General features: G+C 39.9%; 1 protein-coding gene across 3 annotated transcripts in view; it reads left to right on the forward strand.

Annotated features, from left to right (window-relative positions):
* The first annotated feature begins 578 nt into the window (after nt 1–578).
* The window catches only part of PLPP1 (phospholipid phosphatase 1), a 111544-nt gene continuing 93127 nt past the window's right edge, over nt 579–18995 (forward strand). Inside the window, exon 1 of one of the 3 annotated variants that reach the window (XM_020997228.2) lies at nt 579–927. In XM_020997228.2, coding sequence (XP_020852887.1) covers nt 870–927 — 58 coding nt within the window. In that variant the 5' untranslated portion in view covers nt 579–869. Of the gene's footprint in view, nt 928–12359; nt 12404–18995 lie in introns of those variants that run through there. The other 2 variants (XM_020997237.2, XM_020997243.2) reach the window with 2 other exon arrangements.

Here is an 18995-nt window from a genome sequence, read left to right on the forward strand (position 1 = left end):
GCCCGCGGCCTCCCTGGGCATCGGAGGCGTTCTCTAGCCCCGCCTGCTCTGTCCGCGCCCTTCTCACGCCGGGGGTGGTGGCTGTGGTGTTTCCATGGAAACGGAGGTGGCCTCTCCTTCCCCTTCTCCTGCAGTCCCCATGAAGGTTCGCTCCGGCTTTACTCGCCCTCCCAGGAACTAGTGGGCCGCCCCTCCAGCTACACAAGCCCGGGCCCCTTCTCGGAGAGGGAAGGAAAGGGGAATCCGGACAAGAATCCCAGTGCTCCCGATTCCGAAACGAACAATCCAGCCCCTTTCTTCACGTCAGACCGGTACGCACTCGGTCAAATGGGAGGGGAGCAAGTGGAGGGGAGGGGAGAAGGAGCCTACGCTGATTGGCCCTCTCTCCTTCGTCCCGCCCCCCAGGTTCTCGGCCCTCCCCTTCGCCCTGCGTGCCGCCCCCCCCACCGCCCCGGGTGGCCGGAGTCCTAGTTTAAGTGCACAGGCGGCGGCCCGGGCGAGCGCGAGGGAGGGAGGGAGGGAGGGGCTGGAGCCGCCTTTCTCCTCCCCGCGGCTTCCCATCCTTAAAGTGAGAGCCCAGGCCCTGGGCCACTGCAGATCGCTCGGGAGGGCTGGCTGTGCGGAGGTGGTGAGCTCGAGCTCCTGCGGGCGGAACGCGGCCCGGGCCGGCGGCGGGGCTCCGGACTCTTGAGGCGCCATTGCTTTGGTGGGGAGCGCTGGCCCTGTCCCCGGCAGGAGCCCTCACTCGGGGGACGCCTTCAGTGCCCGGCCCCGAGCCGCGAAGGCTGCTGATTGTCCGGCGCCGCTGACCGCGCCGCTTCCCGTCCCTCCTGGCCGCCCCTCCGTGCGGCCGCCCCGGGGCCGAGACCATGTTCGACAAGACCCGCTTGCCGTTCGTGGCCCTGGACGTGGTCTGCTTGTTTCTGGGTATGTATGTGCCGGCGCCAGCCCGCCTGCTCTGCCTTGCTCTGCCCCTGTCTGTGCTGCTCCGGCTACGCTTGTCCTGCGGTCGGGGGAGCGTGTGTGCGTGTGCGTGTGTGCGTGTGTGTGTGTGTATATGTATGTGTGCGCGCGCCTTCGTGCATCCAGATGGGCGTGTGTGTGCATATTAGGAAGTGTGAAGTAGGAACTCCTGTGTCGAGGAGTGTGCAAATGAATTGCATGCATTTTGGGATGAGGGTGCCTGAGTGTGCGTGTCTATGTGCGCCTGCCTTCGTGCTTCGGGATGGGCGTGTGTATGTGTATTAGGAGGTGTGAAGTATGAATTCGTGTTGGGGAATGTGTAAATAGATTGAATGCCTTTTAGGATGCGGATGCATGTGTGTGCTTGTCTGTGCGCGCGTACATTGGTGCATCGGAATGGGCGTGAATGTATTGGGAAGTGTTAAGTATGAGCTCCTCTGTTGGGGAGTGTGTAAATGGATTGCATACATTTTGGGATGCGAGTGCATGTGTGTGTGAATATGAACTCGCACTCGTGTATTGGTGTGGACATTTGTGTTGGGGAGCGTGTAAGTGTATTGCACGCGTTTCAGGATGCGGGTGCACGTGTACGTGTACGCGCGCGCGCCCTCGTGCATCGGAGTGAGAAGGTGTGTGTATGGAGAAGTGTTAAGCATGAACGTTTGTGTTGGTGAGTGTGTAAAATGTGTTGCAAGCATTTTAGGATGCGAATGTGTGGGCTCCTTCGTGGATCGTTATGTGTGCATTGGGAGATGTTATAAGTATGAACTCTTGTATTGGGGAGTGTGTAAATGTATTGCATGCATTTTAGAATGCGGGTAACATGGGCATACTTGAGTGTTTGAGTAACTCACAGATTCTCTACGCAGCTTCTGTATGTATGGGGCTGTCGCTGCTTCTGTGCTTGTAAATACCTTCTGCCCTGGATCCCTGTCCCTGGCTGTTACTCTGCAGTCTGTGCTCTCTCATCTCAGAACCTTCCTTCTACCTCCCTCTCCCACCCCAAGATGGGGATATGGCTACAACCACTTTGGCACTAATCAATCACCTTATTTTACCTCTGCCTCCCATTTCCTCTGGTCCACTCTTCCTACTCCTCTTAAACAAGGCAGGATGATCAATCATTCAGAGGGCTCACCCCTCCTTTTTTTTGCTGGAGAAAACTGGTCACTGGCTAATCAGATTCAGTCCACAAAAACAGTGGAGAGTTAATGTTGTGGGAACTCTCAAGTAACAAACAGAAGGGCCTGATTCATCTCATTTCTGGAAAGAATTTCCTCTCTTAGACATTATTTCTGAAAATGTAGAATTTTCTGAACTAAGCTATGGGTCAGGGTGTAGTTTCCAGGCTCCAAGTGTGAGTGAGGGACAGAGGTGGTGGTTGGTTCCTGTGTGTCCCAGACCTGCTGTCTCCTCTTTGCAGATCCGGGCGTGGGGTAGCTTTCCATCTCTTTTCTGACAGCTCACAAGGAGCTGTATAAATTCTTTGGCTGGGCGTTGTGCCTTCCTGATGGAAGTGTTATGTTCAGGAGATTGCCTGCTCTTCCTCTTTGTTGATCTGTCAGAGCTAAAATTAGCTGGATTGTGGATATGGGAAGGTGTTGAGTGGGTGGCATAAACCTTTTTAAATGTTATAGTGAGGAATTGTTAATAAATACAAAACATCCACAATAAAGCAGTTGTGTTGTGTTGTGAATTCTGTAGCTGGAAAAGGCAAACCTTGTTTGAGGCTTTTGGGTGTGTATGGATGGATGGATGGCGTTCTTAAGGGTTATAAAAGTAGTGCTAATGACTTAAGGTTGGAAGGAGAATTAGTTCTCCAGCTGGGACTCAAGTAGATAGGTTGTGCAGCGTTCCTGGCTCCTCACTGGGCAAGATATTTAAAATGGGAATATGTTGACTGTGCAAAGAAATGTAGGGAGATGAGAAAGACAATTAAGATGTGGTCCATGACTCCATGGAATTTTTAATTAAAATCTGAAGATTTGGTATCTGAGATTTCAGGTGCAGGATGTTAAACAGTTCTCAAAAACAAAATTGTGTTGGTGATGGCTTTCACTTCATCAGTTTATGAGCATAGGATGATTAAATATGTTTTAGAAAAATATCATTTTTCCGCTTAGAAGATATGCTACTTACTGGGTTTTGCATGCCATTGTTTCCAAAATTGTTTGCATGTCCCATTTAAAGTAATTTGGAGTATTTCTGAGGAAAGGGCAGGTAAATGAACACCGTATGGCGTTTTGCTGTGGCTAATGGTAAAATTATTTTGCATTCCCAGAGAACAAACCAGCTGATAGCAGGAGACTGGAACCTCAGAATCATGTTGGGTATAGGAGAAGCTGTCTTGAGATTAAAAACTGTCCTATGTAGTATACAAAGGCAGGATAGAAAATTGTATTTAAAAAACAAAACAAAACAAAAAAACCTCCCAGTCTTTAAGTACAGGATGATTTCTGAATTGTTTCTAATGATATAACTTTTCCTTTAGCTCCTTTAAATGACTAACAAAGATCACACGGTATTTATTCTAAATGAATCTGTGTTTTTTAAATCTGAAGGGTAAGGATCATGACTTTGCATGTCCTTCATGATGTTGCTTTGCATATAGTCGGCACTTAAAAATCTTTTAGATTCAGTTGAATGTAGTACTCTTCTCCTGAATTTTACATGATTGCTAAGCTTGTTGAAGGAAGATGTGATCATTGTGTATGACATTGTTAGGTGGGGTTTTCCATTCCTAAATCCTGAGTATATTAACTGCTTCATAGTGGGATTTTCTATGATAGTCCTGCTGAGGTTAACTTGTTACCCCTCTGGGATGTGATAGATACTTGGGAGACAGTGGTAAATTTTTAGATTGTTGTGTTGAATTCCTTGTTCCATGAAAGTCTTTTTCTTTCCTTCCTCCTCGTTGGTTGATGTTTTGTGTGACTGTGCATAATGCCATATAAACATTGCAGAGCCTCCAGTCTCTTAAACAACGTACTAGAAAATCAGCCTGTCAGAAAGTAAACCATTTTCTCATCCTGAATCAAAGGCATGATATGTGTCTAATGTTTAAATTGTGCACTATTTAACATTGAATAGTGTTTTATCTGAAGGAGCAACATCGAGTAATTCCAAATTCTTTCAAGTCTGCCCTGTTACAGGTAAATGGGCTTGTTAAAAATGATCTCAAATAGAATAGGAAAGTAGTAGAGAAGGTATTTTGCTTTTTTTTTATTTAAAGCATCTTGTTCTGACAGAACCTCATATTGTAGGTGTGAGACAGTGAGGATTGGAAACAGGGAGAACTATTGCAGGAACCTGTTGTCTCAGAGCACATACAGGAGTATATCTTTTTAAAAAAAATTAGGTGTTGATGACTAGAAGAGTCAGGAAAACAATAAAAATTTCCTTTACATTTGCTTTTGGTCCCATTAGCCTAACTTAGACCAGAGAAAAGTCTCTTAGGTTTTCAAGACTTGCATTAGTGTTAGAACTCTAGAACATGGGAATATTTGAGTATTGGTCATATTTTGAATGTATTGTAGACTTGGATCTGGAAGGGTGCCTTAGATGTCACTTAGTTGTAGAACCGTCATTTTATAGTTGAAGAAACTGAGGCACAGAGTTTAAATGACATGCCCAAAGTAACATGGGTCTTAAATAGCAGAGCTCTAATGCGGGTTGTGTGACCCTAAACTCTTTGCATTACGTCGTATCTAAATATCACTTAATTTAAATGAACCCTCACATCTTACAGATGAGGAAACTGAGGCCTCAGGTCACTGACACTTATACAAGGTCACCCAGGTAGTTAAAGAAAAGTATATTTTTAGTTATAGGGAAAGATGCTAATTATTTCAAAACTTTTCACTAACAGGAAAAATTTTATGAAGTTTCTCAAAGAAAGACATTGGTTATTTTTCACTCAGCTCTGAGGAGTAGATGTGAAAATCCAGCCTGGAGGCCTGAGGCCTTGTGGATCTGGGGCAGCTTCTGGGCACCAGATAGCATCTTCTTGAAGCAAGTTCAGGGGACATTTGCATTCTACTCTAGTATTTTCTACATTTCACTAGTCTTCAAATTTTCCTGATCTCTAATCCCCCAACCTAAAGTTAGAGCTTCTGAGAACCTTTCTGGACATGGAGTTTGCTTGTTTCCTCATTTCAGAGATCTTTTATACTCAAATCTCTAATTTCTGTATCTTCTGCCAGAGATATAGTTACTGGACTTTTAGTTTTGGTGTCTGATCCCTCTTTTCTTTATACTCCATACTGCAGACCATAAGTGTCTCTTGCAGTTTATTTGTAAGGGGGAAAATATATACATACACACACACACACATACACACACACACACACACATATATGTATATACACATACACACACACATATATATATACACACACCCACCCACACACATATACAGATAGATATATATGTATCAGGAAGCTATGCTAATACTTTCATTTCTGGCATGGATTATATATTTATGCCATTTCCAAAAGTCAGATCTCATCTTATTGATAGCTTACCAAAAGTAATACTATCTTTCCCATTAACAGGGTTTTCTTTTTTTTAGGGGGGGACATGAACAAACATTGTCAGATGGGTTAAGCATATAAGAAATGCCATGGTGCATCTAACTGATGGTTCTGGTCCCAAGTTTTGTTTTTGTTTTTGTTTTTACTAATCTGAATGTGTAATTTTTTTAGGTAGGGAAATCCTGCTGAGGAGACTGTACCAATACATTTTGGCAACTGTTCTGCAACTTAGTGTCTTCATTTCCTGAGGCATTGTGATACCTGCTCAGTGATTTGTACAGGGTCATGCAGTTAGTTTGTGTCAGTATGACAGGAAACAGTTGAGCACCTACTGTGTGTCAGACCTCATGTCAAGTTCTGGGGGTATGAAGAAAGGCAAAAGGTGATCCCTGCTCTTCAGAAGCTCACAGTGTGTTGGGGGAGACAATATGCAAAGAAACAACTCTGTTACAGGCAAGCTACATATGGGATGAATTGGAGAGTGAAAGAAGGTAGGCATTAGAATTCTGGGATGGTGAAGGTGGGATGTTCCCAGAGAATTGAGGAAAAGCCAGGGAGTTCAGGAGGCAGAGATGAAAGTATCTTTGGATTGCAGAATACCACAATGGGTGTTAAGGTGTAAGAAGACTATAAGGGGAGGGATGTCAGGTATGTCAGTAAAAAACAAAAGCAACAACCAGGGAGTGGATGAGTGTTTGTGATCTTGGTTTTGTTTATGTTGACTCAAAAGCATCTAAACTGGCTGTAGCCTTGAAAGGCTCACCAGCTCCAGGAGTAGAAGACAGCCGCGTCATGGTGGCCCAGCTTGAGCCATTTGTAGTGGTGTTCAACACTGGCAACTGTGTGCTTTAAGATCATGAAAGAAATTTCATTCTGTAAATATAACAATAAGCCAAATGAGATCATATATAAACACTTTATTAACTGGAAAACACTGTGTCTGCTGCTGTTATTACCACATTGGGTGGCCTGAGTACTAATAGGTTAGATTGACTTGGGTAATTTTATGTTATTTAAAGGGACTTATTTTAAACTGAGGGCCTGAATACTTGGTTTCTATTAATCTTATATTGTATTTCTGGTGCAGGACATTGGAACACTGAGAAAAATGCCTATTTTTAAGCTCTTTCAAGTAGGAAGACACAATTTTGCTTTCAGAGGCTCTGCAGTCTTTCCACTTAATGGCTTCAGTGTGAGTTTTGTACTTGCATAAAAGCATGTAGAAACTAGGGAAATTTAGGTCTATAGTAAACATTTCTAAACTGGGGGAAGTGAAGTACAGTTTGGTTAAATGCCTTGCTCACAGTGTTGAAGTTAGTATGGTAAAGCTGAGATTCAGATCCAGATCTCCAGACTCCAAATGCTCCAGAATTCCTTCCACTACAGCATGCTGTGTGTCTGTAGCTTGAAATGAATTTATTGACTAGATAGAGGACCCAGGTTTGAATCCCAGATTGGCCACTGTAACCTTGTGCAAGTCAGGTCCTCTCTCTGGACCTCATTTTCCTTCTCTGTCAGATGGAGAGCTCTGGTAAAGTAGATGATCTCTGTGCTTCTGATCTATCAAAGTAAACTCTTTCTAAGCTATGGACAAGTGTGTCATGGTAGAAAGAACTCTGGATTGAAAGTGAGAGACCACAAGGTATGTGACTGGGCAAGTCATTTAACTTTTTCAGACCCATAATAGGTACTTAATAAATGTGTTGATTGCTTGCTTCCTCGTCATTCTTTCTCCTCCACAAAACATATATATATTTGATATTCTTTTAAAAAAACTTTTGGTCATAGTTCCTAATTGCTCTCCAGAATGGTTGGATCGGTTCACTATTCCACTAACAGTTGATCAGTGTACCTATTTTCTCACTTCTCTCCAAGATTTGTTATTCTGCCAGATGGTGGTATAAGGTGTCTTCTAACTCTGAAGTTTGTGACTCTTTGGTCTTCTCATTTGGAAAATTTAGTTTGTATAAAAGTGTTAACAACACAGGATCAAGGACATAAGCCCTGAAGAACATACACTTTTCCTCATGACTGAGTGGAGTTTCTATTTAGGTTTTTTCAGTTTTTTGTCCATTTTTGTCCATTTCTGCCTTCTGGCTTCCTCTAAGCTCTAGTTAAAATCACACTTTTCTACAGAAGGCCTTTCCTGACTCCTCCTCAATTCTTTGTTGATGAATTATCCTCTGTATACCTTGTTTGTTTTCTCACAATTAGACTATGACCTCTTTGAGAACAGTCTGTCTTGCCTTTCTTTGTACCCCCTGTGCTTAACACAATGTCTGGAACATAGTAGATGGCTTCATAAATGTTTGTTGACTGACCACAAACAAGTTTCTTAAGACTGGTGACCAGAATGTTGAAGAATCTAGAATCCCTGTCATTTGAAGAATGGCCGAAGGAATTGTAGTTGGTTAGCGTGAAAAAGAAAAATTTAAGGGAGGTTCGATAAGTATCTTCAAATAGTTCAAGGGATGTCATCTGGAGAAGGATTAGACTCATTCTTTTTGACCCTGGAGGGCAGAACAGAAGAAACGGCCTAAGTTACAAGGATGCAGAATTCAGCTTCCTTTCAGAAAGAATTTGTTTCAAAACCAGAATGGGTTACTTTGAGTCATTGAGCTTTGCTGTTAATGGAAATGTCCAGGCAGAGTATTGTCTGCCTTGTCAGGGATGTTGCAGAGGGAAGGAAGTGTGATATGTTGGGTAGGAAAGTGGCTGAGGTGATTTTTTTTTATTAATTTAAATTTTTTGTTTATATTTTAAGTTCCAGACTGTCTCCCTTTCTCCCTCCCCACCATACACTAGAGAAGGCCACCATTTCACGCATTTCAAATGTACATAAAACCATACTGTGCATGCTTCTGTTTGTCAGTTTCTTTCTCTGGAGATTGATAGCATCTTTTGTATAGGTCCTTTGTAGTTGATTTGAGTATTTTCAATACTCAGAATAACTTGGTTGTTCATAATTATTCTTAGAACAATATTGCTCCTTTGACCCAGCAATAGCACTTCTAGGGCCATATCCCAAAGAGATCATACAAATGGGAAAAGGACCTACAGGTACAAAAATATTCATAGTAGCTCTTTTTGTGGTGGCAAAGAATTGGAAATTGAGAGGATGCCCATGAATTGGGGAATGGCTGAGCAAGTTGTGGTATATGAATGTAATGGAATACTTTTGTATTATAAGAAATGATGAACAGGCTGACTTCAGAAAAACCTGGAAAGACTTGTATGGTGTGATGCTGAGTGAAGTGAGCAGAACCAAGAGAACATTGTACTCAATAACAGCCACGTTGTGTGGTGACTAATATTGATAAACTTAACCCTTCCCAGCAATACAAGGATCTAAGACATCTCCAAAGGCATCTCATGATGGAAGATGCTATCCACATCCAAAGAAAGAACTATGGAATTTGAATGCAGATCGAGGCGTACTATTTGCTACTTTTCTCTTCTGTTGAGTTTTGTTTCCTCTTTCTGGTGGTTACTTCTATTGGTTCTAATTTTTACTTACAACATCACTAATGTGAAAATATGTTTAATAGGAATATATATGTATAGCCTATGTCAGATTGTGCGCCGTCTTGGGGGGAAGGTAGTAGGGAGGAAGGGGGAGAAATTTTAAACTCAACAGCATATGGAAGTGATTGTTGATAAATCAAATAAATTGATAAAAGAAAAAAAGAATTAAAAAAAGAACAATATTGCTCTTACTGTGTACAATGTTCTCTTGGTTTTGCTCACTTCACTTATTATTTCATGCAAATCCTTCCATGTTTTTCTAAAATCAACCAGATCATCATTTCTTACAGCACAGTAGTATTCCATCACAATCATATACCACAGTTTGTTTAGCCATTCCCTAATTGATGGGCATCCCCTCACTTTCTAGATCTTTGCCACCACAGAGAGAATTGCTATAAATATTTTAGAATATACAGGTTCTTTTCCTTTTTCACTGATCACCTTGGGAAGCAGACCTAAAAGTGGTATTGCTGGGTCAAAGGATATACAGTTTTATAACTCTCTGGATAATTCCAGATTGCTCTCCAAAATGGTTAGATCAGTTCACTTTCACCAACAGTATTAATGTCCCAGTTTTTCCACATCCTGTCTAGCATTTGTCATTTTCCCTTTCGATCATTTTAGCCAATCCGATAGGTGTGAGATGATACCTCAAAGTTGTTTTAGTGTGCATTTCTCTAATCAGTGATGGTGTAGAACATTTTTTTCATGACTATATATAGTTTTGATTGCTCCATTGAGAAATTCTCTATCAATTGGGGAATGACTCATAGTCTTAGAAATTTTACAGAGTGCTCTATATATTTGAGATATGAGATCTTTATCTGAGAAACTGTTTATGAATCCCCCCCCCCCCGAGTTTTCTGCTTTCCTTCTAATTCTGGCTACTTTGGTTTTATTTGTGCAAAACCTTTTCAATTTAGCTTACCTATTTTACATCTCACAATGCTCTCTTGTTTAGTCATAAATTCTTCTCCTGTCCATGTGTTCCATAGAGGTGATGTGTTTTCATAAGATCATGGTTTTAGAGCTAGACAGTAGCTTAAAGATTAGAACTAGGTCCTCTGACTTTCCTTGGACCGACTGGGTGAGTAGGAATGACAGGTATTTATGATTTGCAGATCAGAAAACTGAGGCTCAGAGGTTAAATGGACTTGAAGATCGTATAGCTAATTAGTGGCAGAGCTGGGAATAAATGGAATAGTCTTTGGATTCCTAGTCTAGTATTTTTCCATTATATCATTCTTCTTTCTCACAATAATAGCTGACACTTCAGGGTTTATAGAGCACCCTGCAGACATTATCTCATGAGTCTCACAATATCCGAGGCTCAGAGTTAGATGCCCAGAGTTACACAGCTAGTAAATGATTTGAGGTTTGATTTGAACTCAGAGCTCTCCCATCTCTGCTTGTTTTTTCCACTACCAAGGCACCCACAACTGAATCTTTCTTCCACTGACAGCTAGCAAATTCACTCAGTTCTATAATTGAATTACTGTGTAAGTAGCTAAGTATAGAGTTTGGGTCCTAGTGCTATATAACCCAATTTACCTCAGTCTGGGCTGTTTTTTTAAAAAAATCTGTTCCTATAAACAGAGTAGCTTCTCAGCAGTCAAGGTGAATCTCCCTCCTTCCCGCCAGATGAATTAATGCTGTGTTGGAAGAGCTCACAGTGGTGATTTATTATCATTTTTTTTCAACTTAATCAGTGTAGACAGTCAAATGAGCTCTATTGAACTGTCTTTTGGGCTACTGAGCTTTAGCTGTGGGATTTGTTTTTTTCCTCTGTAAGTAACTTTTGTGTGTAAATGAGAGGGCCGGGAGCTTCCTTGAGAGGACCTGTTGTGAGGCAGGTGAACTTTTTCTTTCCTTAAATATGTGCATTTTCATCAACAATCTCTGGAGCCAGAATCTGAGGCTTGAAGAGAGAGTCTCTTTTAAAATTTGGCTCTAACTTTGTTTCATACAGTTGAGCTTTTACTTGGTTTTCCTTGCCAGAATAGACCATGGAAACTTTTCAGAGACTGTAGTTTTTACCCTCTGTGAATTTTAAGAAATATAAACATTCCTTTTCTGGAATTATGTGTCCAGTCACGAATAATAGCTCACATTTACACACTTAAGAATCATTATTAAATCTCTTCCCTTTTTAGTCACCTTTGGCAGTAAGGTTCTCACATTTATTATCTTTTAGACAGTTTAGGATATAGTCATCTAACGCTTAGATGAGAGGTAGGAGTTGTTTTACATTTATCCTTTTATTAAAGAGAGAAAAGGTGACAGCTGAAGTCAGCTCCCAGATTTTACTTTACCAGAATTATGAACTAGTGGTCACAGTGTCTACATGTGGCTTCAACTCTTACTGAAATGAACTTGCAACATTGTTGTTGTTGGCTTCCTACTGTAATTTAGGAGGCAGGATTGGACAACTCCAGAGGAAAATTTACAATCAGGTTCAGTACTGCAGCAGCATATGCCATAATTAGGAACTTATATAGACTCTCACTATAGTATTCTATTTGTGTGTGTGTGTCTCTCTCTCACCCTCTCAAAAGAGCTGCTAATCTGAAGGGTTCTGGGGGTACTGATTACAAGGACTCTTTATTTTCCTTTTTTGTTTTTGTTGTTAGGGGAAGGGAGAATAAAATGTGGAAAGGGAGCATCTTATCTTGACTTGCTCTCTTCAGATCTAAAATTATTTTATAAGGCTGAATTATTTAAACCATTGTAAGTATAATCTGAATTTTGGACTAGGAATAAAAAACAGTGACAGATGTTCAAGTTTTAAAACATACATATGTTTAACAAACTTGAGGCTACAAATTTAGCTAGAAATGTAACAGTCTTAGCTATAAACTATAGTTTATCTATAGTTATATTTATAGTTTAACTATAAACTATAGCATTATCTTCAAATGATGGTAATCTGATTCATATAGTCCGTTTCACAGAGTGTATACTTAAAATACTTGTACATACATATCACCTTGGATCTGTGGTGGTATCCATTTCAAGACATATAAAAGTAGTTACCTTATTCAATACTGACAGGAATGAATTTTAATCAAGAAAATTAGACAGTTCTTTATTTTCCTTAAAGTTTGTTACTTGATTACTGTTAGAAAAAGGGAATATTAAAGAGAATAATTTTTGGTTAACACTTTGCTGCACAGGTATGCACTGATAATAGATAACATAAATTGTACTGATAATAGTTGCTAACATTTACATAATGTTTGGAGGTTTCCAAAGTATGTAATAGTATTTTTTTTTCATTTGGTAATCACTGTAGAACTGTGAGGTAAGTGCTGTTATTATCTTCATTTTACAGATGAGGAAAAGGGTTAACAGATTTGAGAGATTTGCCCATGATCACAGAGGTAAGGGTCAGAGGCTTGAATTCAAATGTCTTTCCTAGCTCCAAATTTAGAGCTTTCTCCTTCAGACTACTTCTCTGTTCCTTTGCTTATCTCCAAGGTGCTTGGTTTCTTGATAGCAAGATTATTTAGATCAGAAAATAGAAGTAGACAATCTTTTTCTGTCTGCCATTTTGTAGCTTTTTATAAAGAATGGAAAAGAGGAAATATAGGCTTAGTTTGCCTGATTTCAGGGCTTTTAAAACTGTATTTTAAGAAAACATTTAAGTATAGATATAAAATATTAATTTATGTGTATATATGAATGTATGTCATGTAATAACATAGATTGTATTGTACCCTTTGACAAGTTAACTTGTTAAAATTAGAACTTTAGTAGATCTACTTATAATGGACTCAGGGTCTTATGAAAATCTTCCAACTGAATTGTTCCAAATACTTAACAGTTTTTTAGTCTATGGGTGCACTGCTTTGTATTGCTACTTACAAAACATAAGAAAAAGCCATAAAGGAAGGGCCCTGTTACTTTGGGGAAATCTTTTTTCTTGAAGCAGTATGGCACAATGTAAAGTAAACTTTGCAGTTAGAAGACATGGGCTCCCAATCCTAGCTGTGCCATTTAACTCACTTTGTGGACCGGTATAAGTCATTTAACTTGTTTGGGCTTCAGTTTCCTCATCTGTAAAGGGGAGTAGGTTGGATTGACCTCTAAGGTCACTTGCTGCTCTCAATTTATGATATGGACGAGGCTGGTTGGGTTTGTGACCCATGTACATGATAAAATCATCAATCCATTGAAGAATTAGTGGTGCAGATGGAAAGCCAGCATAAATAGAATCCATTAGAAAGCATTTATCAGATAGACAGTATTTAGAACTTGTTTAAGTAAAATATCTTGGGAAGAATTTGCAATTTTTTGATGGACACTACTGATTTATCTTTATGTACAAATAATACTAAGTTTTGAAATATCTAAATTACTTTGTGAGGCAGCTGGGTCCAGTGGAAAGCACTAGAGTCAAAGCTGGGACAAAAAATTTCACTTTGAGGCTTACTCCGCCTTACCTGTGAGACTTTGAGCAGCCCACTTAATGCCTTTGGCCTCAATTCTCTTTTCTGAAAAATGAGGGGGTTCAACTGGATGGCCTCTGAAATCTCTTTCCAGATCTCTGTGACTGTAATCAAGGTATTCAGATAGGGTAGTTAGAGAAATATATATTTTTTATTGGTGTGGGGAATCTCTGAGAAAACTACCAGTACAGATCAGCATCAGCATCAGCATCTGAATTGCCTGAGGGACAGTTTTGCTGTGAGCCTTGTGGGTCAGAGGTGAGGCTTAGTTCAGGGCCTCCTGACACTAGCTCCCTATACCCAAGAGTATTTTTTTTAGTACTTATGTATCCCTTTTAAAATTTGTATGTGCCAGTGTAACTATGGGAATTTTATCTTAAAATATTTTTTGTTCATTTTAGTTCTTGTCTAACATGTTCATTGAGACCAAATTGAGACTGGTACACAAATGGAAAAAAAGAATTTAATAGAAAGAAGGAAGCAAAATAACTGAGGCAGCTAGGGGGTGTAGTGGATAGAATGCTGCCCTGGAGTCAGGAGGACCTTAGATCAAATGTGGTGTCGGACACAGCTGTGTCACTTAACCTTGTTTGCCTCAGTTTCTTCATCTGTAGAATGAACTGGATATGACAAACCACTCCAGTCTCTTTTCCAAGAAAACCCCAAATGGGGTCATGAAGAGTCAGACGTGATTGATTGACTAAACAATAACAAAGCAAAGTAGGACAGGAGTAGTGTACTTTTCTATAAAATCAGGTCTTCTGGTGCAAACACTAACTTCTCCAGTTGTGTTGACTTCAGCAATTGTGGCATTACTTTTTTGAAGTTTGGGGAAGAAGTGGATTTGGAAATCCTTACTGTGGGTAATTGTTACCATGGAAGTTTGTATCTGGTTGAAGGAAGACACTATGTTTACTTTGCCTAACTCAGGAGTTCTCTGAGTTCTTATGTAATAAGGTGCGATGGTCTTCTCCATTTTGACTTGATTCTTTTTGGTTTTGCCTGGGTTTGTTAAGGATCTTGTTTTCTTGACATAACAGAATTTTTATGGAATCTTCCCTTTGAGCTGCACAGGGTGAGGGAAGACCTTTGTGCCTGTTCATGGCTTAAGGTGATTTCATGTCATACTTATAGGGTTCAGGGTCATTCTTGGTAAGCTCTTTTTAGAGGATGATACTGTCAGATGTATTGTCACTGCTCGGAAACAATGTATAATTCCTGAGCCTTTTGGAGGGTGTGATATCCCGTAAAAATGAATGGTCAATTTTAAAATGGTTACATCTGCTTCCTTTTTTTTGAACATTTGGTTAGTTAGGCCAAGATTATCACATGAAATGTTTGACTGCCAAAGGGTGATGAATGCTATGGCATTTTCTTGTTTCTGAGTTTAATATGTGCCAACTTTTTTTTCCTAACCATTTCTCAGCATTCACCTTGAACTGTTTTTAACAGTTTGATTTTGCAGATACCAAGGTCTTCATGTTCTCAAGTAGAATGACATCTTGCAAAAATGAACAGAATGCATCTTGCTATCTAGGTGGAAAAGTATTATCACTGATACCAGCTGAGGAACCATGGCATTAGATAGTAACTGGTCAGGCTGTGGTGGATGTGCCAACTACCATTTCACATTTTAAGAATAATTCCTAGTACTATTCATTTTGTCTTCCAAAAGTCCCCAAAATAGCTCCCTACTGAGATCTCTTTGACTGCTGCCGGGGCTGGAGGCTGGTGGTCAGTGGTTATGAGAGTTGCTGTTATAGGTCCTAGTAGTTTTTTCTCTTATGTACAACATGTAATACCTTATTTATTCAATTAATGGTTAAAACTAAGTAAAGAAGACTTTTATTTAAGCTCAGAGGCTCTTATATCATAGGTGGCAACAGATGGAATAGATCTGCCAAAATAGGGGAGCATTAGAGAGCTTGAAAGTAATATTAAGAGGGGGAATTATCTTTCTTTCTTACTTTCCTTCCTTTCCTTCCTTAAAAAGAATGCCATTTGCTTTTGTAAAGAGAGTATTTGATCAGGAAATCTGACTTTGAGATCTGATTTTTCAGAATAAAGCAATACAAGTTTTCAGAAATGAGGTGAAAAGAGATTTATTTGGTGATCTGTGGTAATTTGTGCACGGGAGCTGCTCAGTAAGAGATCTTATGTGGTGTAGGAATCTTGAATATTAATTTAATTGTAGTGAACCTTTAAGACATGAGTCCTGCAAGTAAGAAATTGATGTGAAATTTGGATCAGGGAGGCTGCATTTATTTTAGACAATGTGTGTGCATGTTTAAATTCAAATAGCACTTTTCAAGAAAACCATAGCCTCCAAACCCTCCACTTCCCCCTGCCCCTTTTTTTGACAGATGAGGAAATTAAGGCTTGGAAACCATGTGCCTTGATTTGATCAGGTTTGTTTGAGGAAACTTTATTTATTCAGGTAACTCTGTAATGTGGGCAGAAGGAAACCTTTTCCGGATGGTTTGGGTAAAACCCTTTTGTGAGCATGCCACTAAACCATCCACTTTGGCACTGCAGGCAAATATAATCTCCCCCCTTTCTCATTCGACTTCCTAGTGAACTTCCCTTTGTCATGTTATTGACCTAGTGTAGCCCTGGCCACTGTTAGAAGAGGGTTGGAACTGGAACTATAGAGTTTAAACCTCGCTTTGGGGAATGTTTTCATTAATTCTATGCTGTCTTTGTCAGGAACCAGACACTGCAGATCTTCTTTTTTGGGCTGCTTCGTGGGCACTGTTCCCACAGGTGGTGGTAGAGTACATTAAATTGAAGACATTTATGGTTAGATGGAGAGATATTAAGGAGCTAGATATAAAGACTGAACAGAGAAATGTTGGAAGGTGGAGAAAATTTAAAACTCAAAATCTTTTGAAAGTGAGTGTTAAACTATAAATAAATTAATAAAAAAAAAAAGCAAAACCAAAGAGGGATGGAATTTGTGTCTGTGTGGGAGAGAATAGGAATGGAGTGGTTTGAGGATAACTTTAGGGCTTAGCTACAGCTATCCTTTTTTATATCTACTTGCTTTGTCACTTGCTTATAAATGTGGACTGAGTCAGAAAGTTCAAGAAATACCTGGAGTAGCAGATGATTTGGCTTCACTTTCTAGAAGGGCATAGGAGGGTGGGGAAGAAGAGAAGATAGTTACTTAAATGTTTTTCTCTTACTGATTTGAGTACCTGTGCATGTTTTTCTTTCTGACCCAGTGACCCAGTTGAGAAGTTTCCTAAATTATGATGCTATCAAAACTTGTTAGGCAGGTTATGGATAATAATGAACTTTAGTGTTGGGTATAATGCCTAACTTTTATGTCTCATAATGTGAGATTGAGGATGCTTCCATTGTAGGCAGCCTAATATTAACTAAGTTGGGTGACAGATGAGTAATTTCCTTTCACATAGAACTATTATAAGTTAGGTTTCCTCAGTGAGTGATGGACATTTTCTTTGTATATAAGATGGCTCCCCAATGCCTACCAAAGTACAAAATCAAAAGAATTCAGATGATCAAAAATCATAGGAATGGGGCAGCTAGGTGGCGCAGTGGATAGAGCACTGGCCCTGGAGTCAGGACGACCTGAGGTCAAATGTGGCCTCAGACACATAATACATCCTAGCTGTGTGACTCTGGGCAAGTCATTTAATCCCAGTTGCCTCACCTTAAAAAAGAAATCATAGGAATAATGCTCAATCACTAGTAATAAGAAAAAAGTAAGGTTTCATTTCACACTAATAAAATTGGCAAAGGTGATTAAAAAATGGAAATAGCCAATTTTTAAACATGATTGTTGTGAGGATCAAATGAGCTAATAATCAGCACTTAGCACAGTACATAGCACGTGCTATATAAATGTTAGCTGCTGTTATTATTATTGTTGTTTGAGAGGTTTTGCGAAGATAGTCCCACCAGTACACAGAGCTATTAATTGGTCTAATTGTGCTGGGAGGAGTTTGGCATTATGCAGCAAAAAGCATTAAGTTGCTAATACCTTTTTTCCCTGTGATGTCATACGAAGTGTATGCTGGTTTCACATGTACCAAAACACTCCTACCACAATTATGCTAAGTTCTGAAATATCTAAATGACTTTGTTGTGAGACAGCTTGGTCCAGTGGAAAGAGCGCTGGCGCTAGAGTCAATGACAAAACCAGCCACAAAGCCAAACCATCTTTGGGCAATGGTGGAACAATTTCTGGTATGTGAATATAAGAGCATCATTATGCTGCAAGAAATGACAAATATGAATAATTCAGAGAAAACCAGGAAGACTCATAGGAACTCATGCAGAGTGAAGAAAGCAGAACCAGAATATATATGATTACAGTAATATAGATGAAAACAGAATTTCAAGGTATTTGGTTTCAGATTGAATACAAAGACCAGTCTTGACTCTGGAGGGATGATGATAAAATAGGCTTTCTCTTCTTGGTTGGGAGATGGTATTGTGCAGTTACTATGTGGGTTAGTTTTGTTTAAGTTAAATTTATTTTAAGTTTAGTTAAGTTAGTTTTGCTTAATTCCTTTTCCTTTGTTCTAAGAATGGGTTTTATGGAAGGTATGGGAGTGGGAGGGATCTATTGGGAAATGATAGATGAAAACAAAAGGCATCAATAAGACTTTTTCTTTTAATTGGAAGGAAGACCTTTATTTTTGCTGCTTCTCTCTTGTCCCCAGCGAATATTACAGCTCATTTTGAGTCCTTCTTTGGCTGTGGATAAACACACATACAGATTTTCATTTGTTCTCTCAATTTCTGGCATACTGTAGACGGCCAGGGTCTGATCCATGAGCTTCAATGAGACGTGTAACAGAAGTCTCTCCCCTTTTTATATAGACACTTGAAAAACAATGATACATGTATGTGACTTGAGAGTTTACAAGGAGGTACATTTGCTTAGTCATTTTACTGAGTCATTTAATGACCTGTTGGTTGTGTTATGCAACTTTCAGAGATTGGAATCTTAAATTAAGATTGAGTGAGAGTTGTGTTTATGGGTCTGTGGGAGCTCTCTGGGTTATAAGTCAGAACCCTTGACCTCAACTTTTTCCAAAACTTTAGACCTTTGCTCCTCTTTCATGTATACTGAGCTTCTGTCAAATTGGACAACTTGCTGTTCCACATTCCCTGTGCCTGTGCCTTTTGCTCTTGCTATTTTTAGCGGTGTTGAATGTCTTCCTCAATCTCTAGCAATCCTGTCTTGTCTGTCTTCAGGGGCCCAATTCGATTGCTGTCTCTGTCATAAAGGCCTTCAGTGTTTCCAAGGGACATTGACCCTCTCATTTTCTTTGATTCTATAATAACCTTGTGGGAGGTAGGTAGTGCTGCTAGTATCACCATTTTATAGATGAGGAAACTGAGGGCCAGAGAGATTATGACTTTCCCATTGTCACACAGCTAGTATGATGAGCTAATTCATGCTCCTAGGTCACTTGACTCCAAATTCAGTGCAACTTCTAGGACAATACACGCTGCCTCTCACTTACCTTTTTCCTTGCATTGCAGAAGT

The sequence above is a fragment of the Phascolarctos cinereus genome, unplaced genomic scaffold, assembly GCF_003287225.1.
Source record: "Phascolarctos cinereus isolate Bilbo 61053 unplaced genomic scaffold, phaCin_HiC Scaffold_4;HRSCAF=312, whole genome shotgun sequence".
NCBI classification, from domain to species: domain Eukaryota; kingdom Metazoa; phylum Chordata; class Mammalia; order Diprotodontia; family Phascolarctidae; genus Phascolarctos; species Phascolarctos cinereus.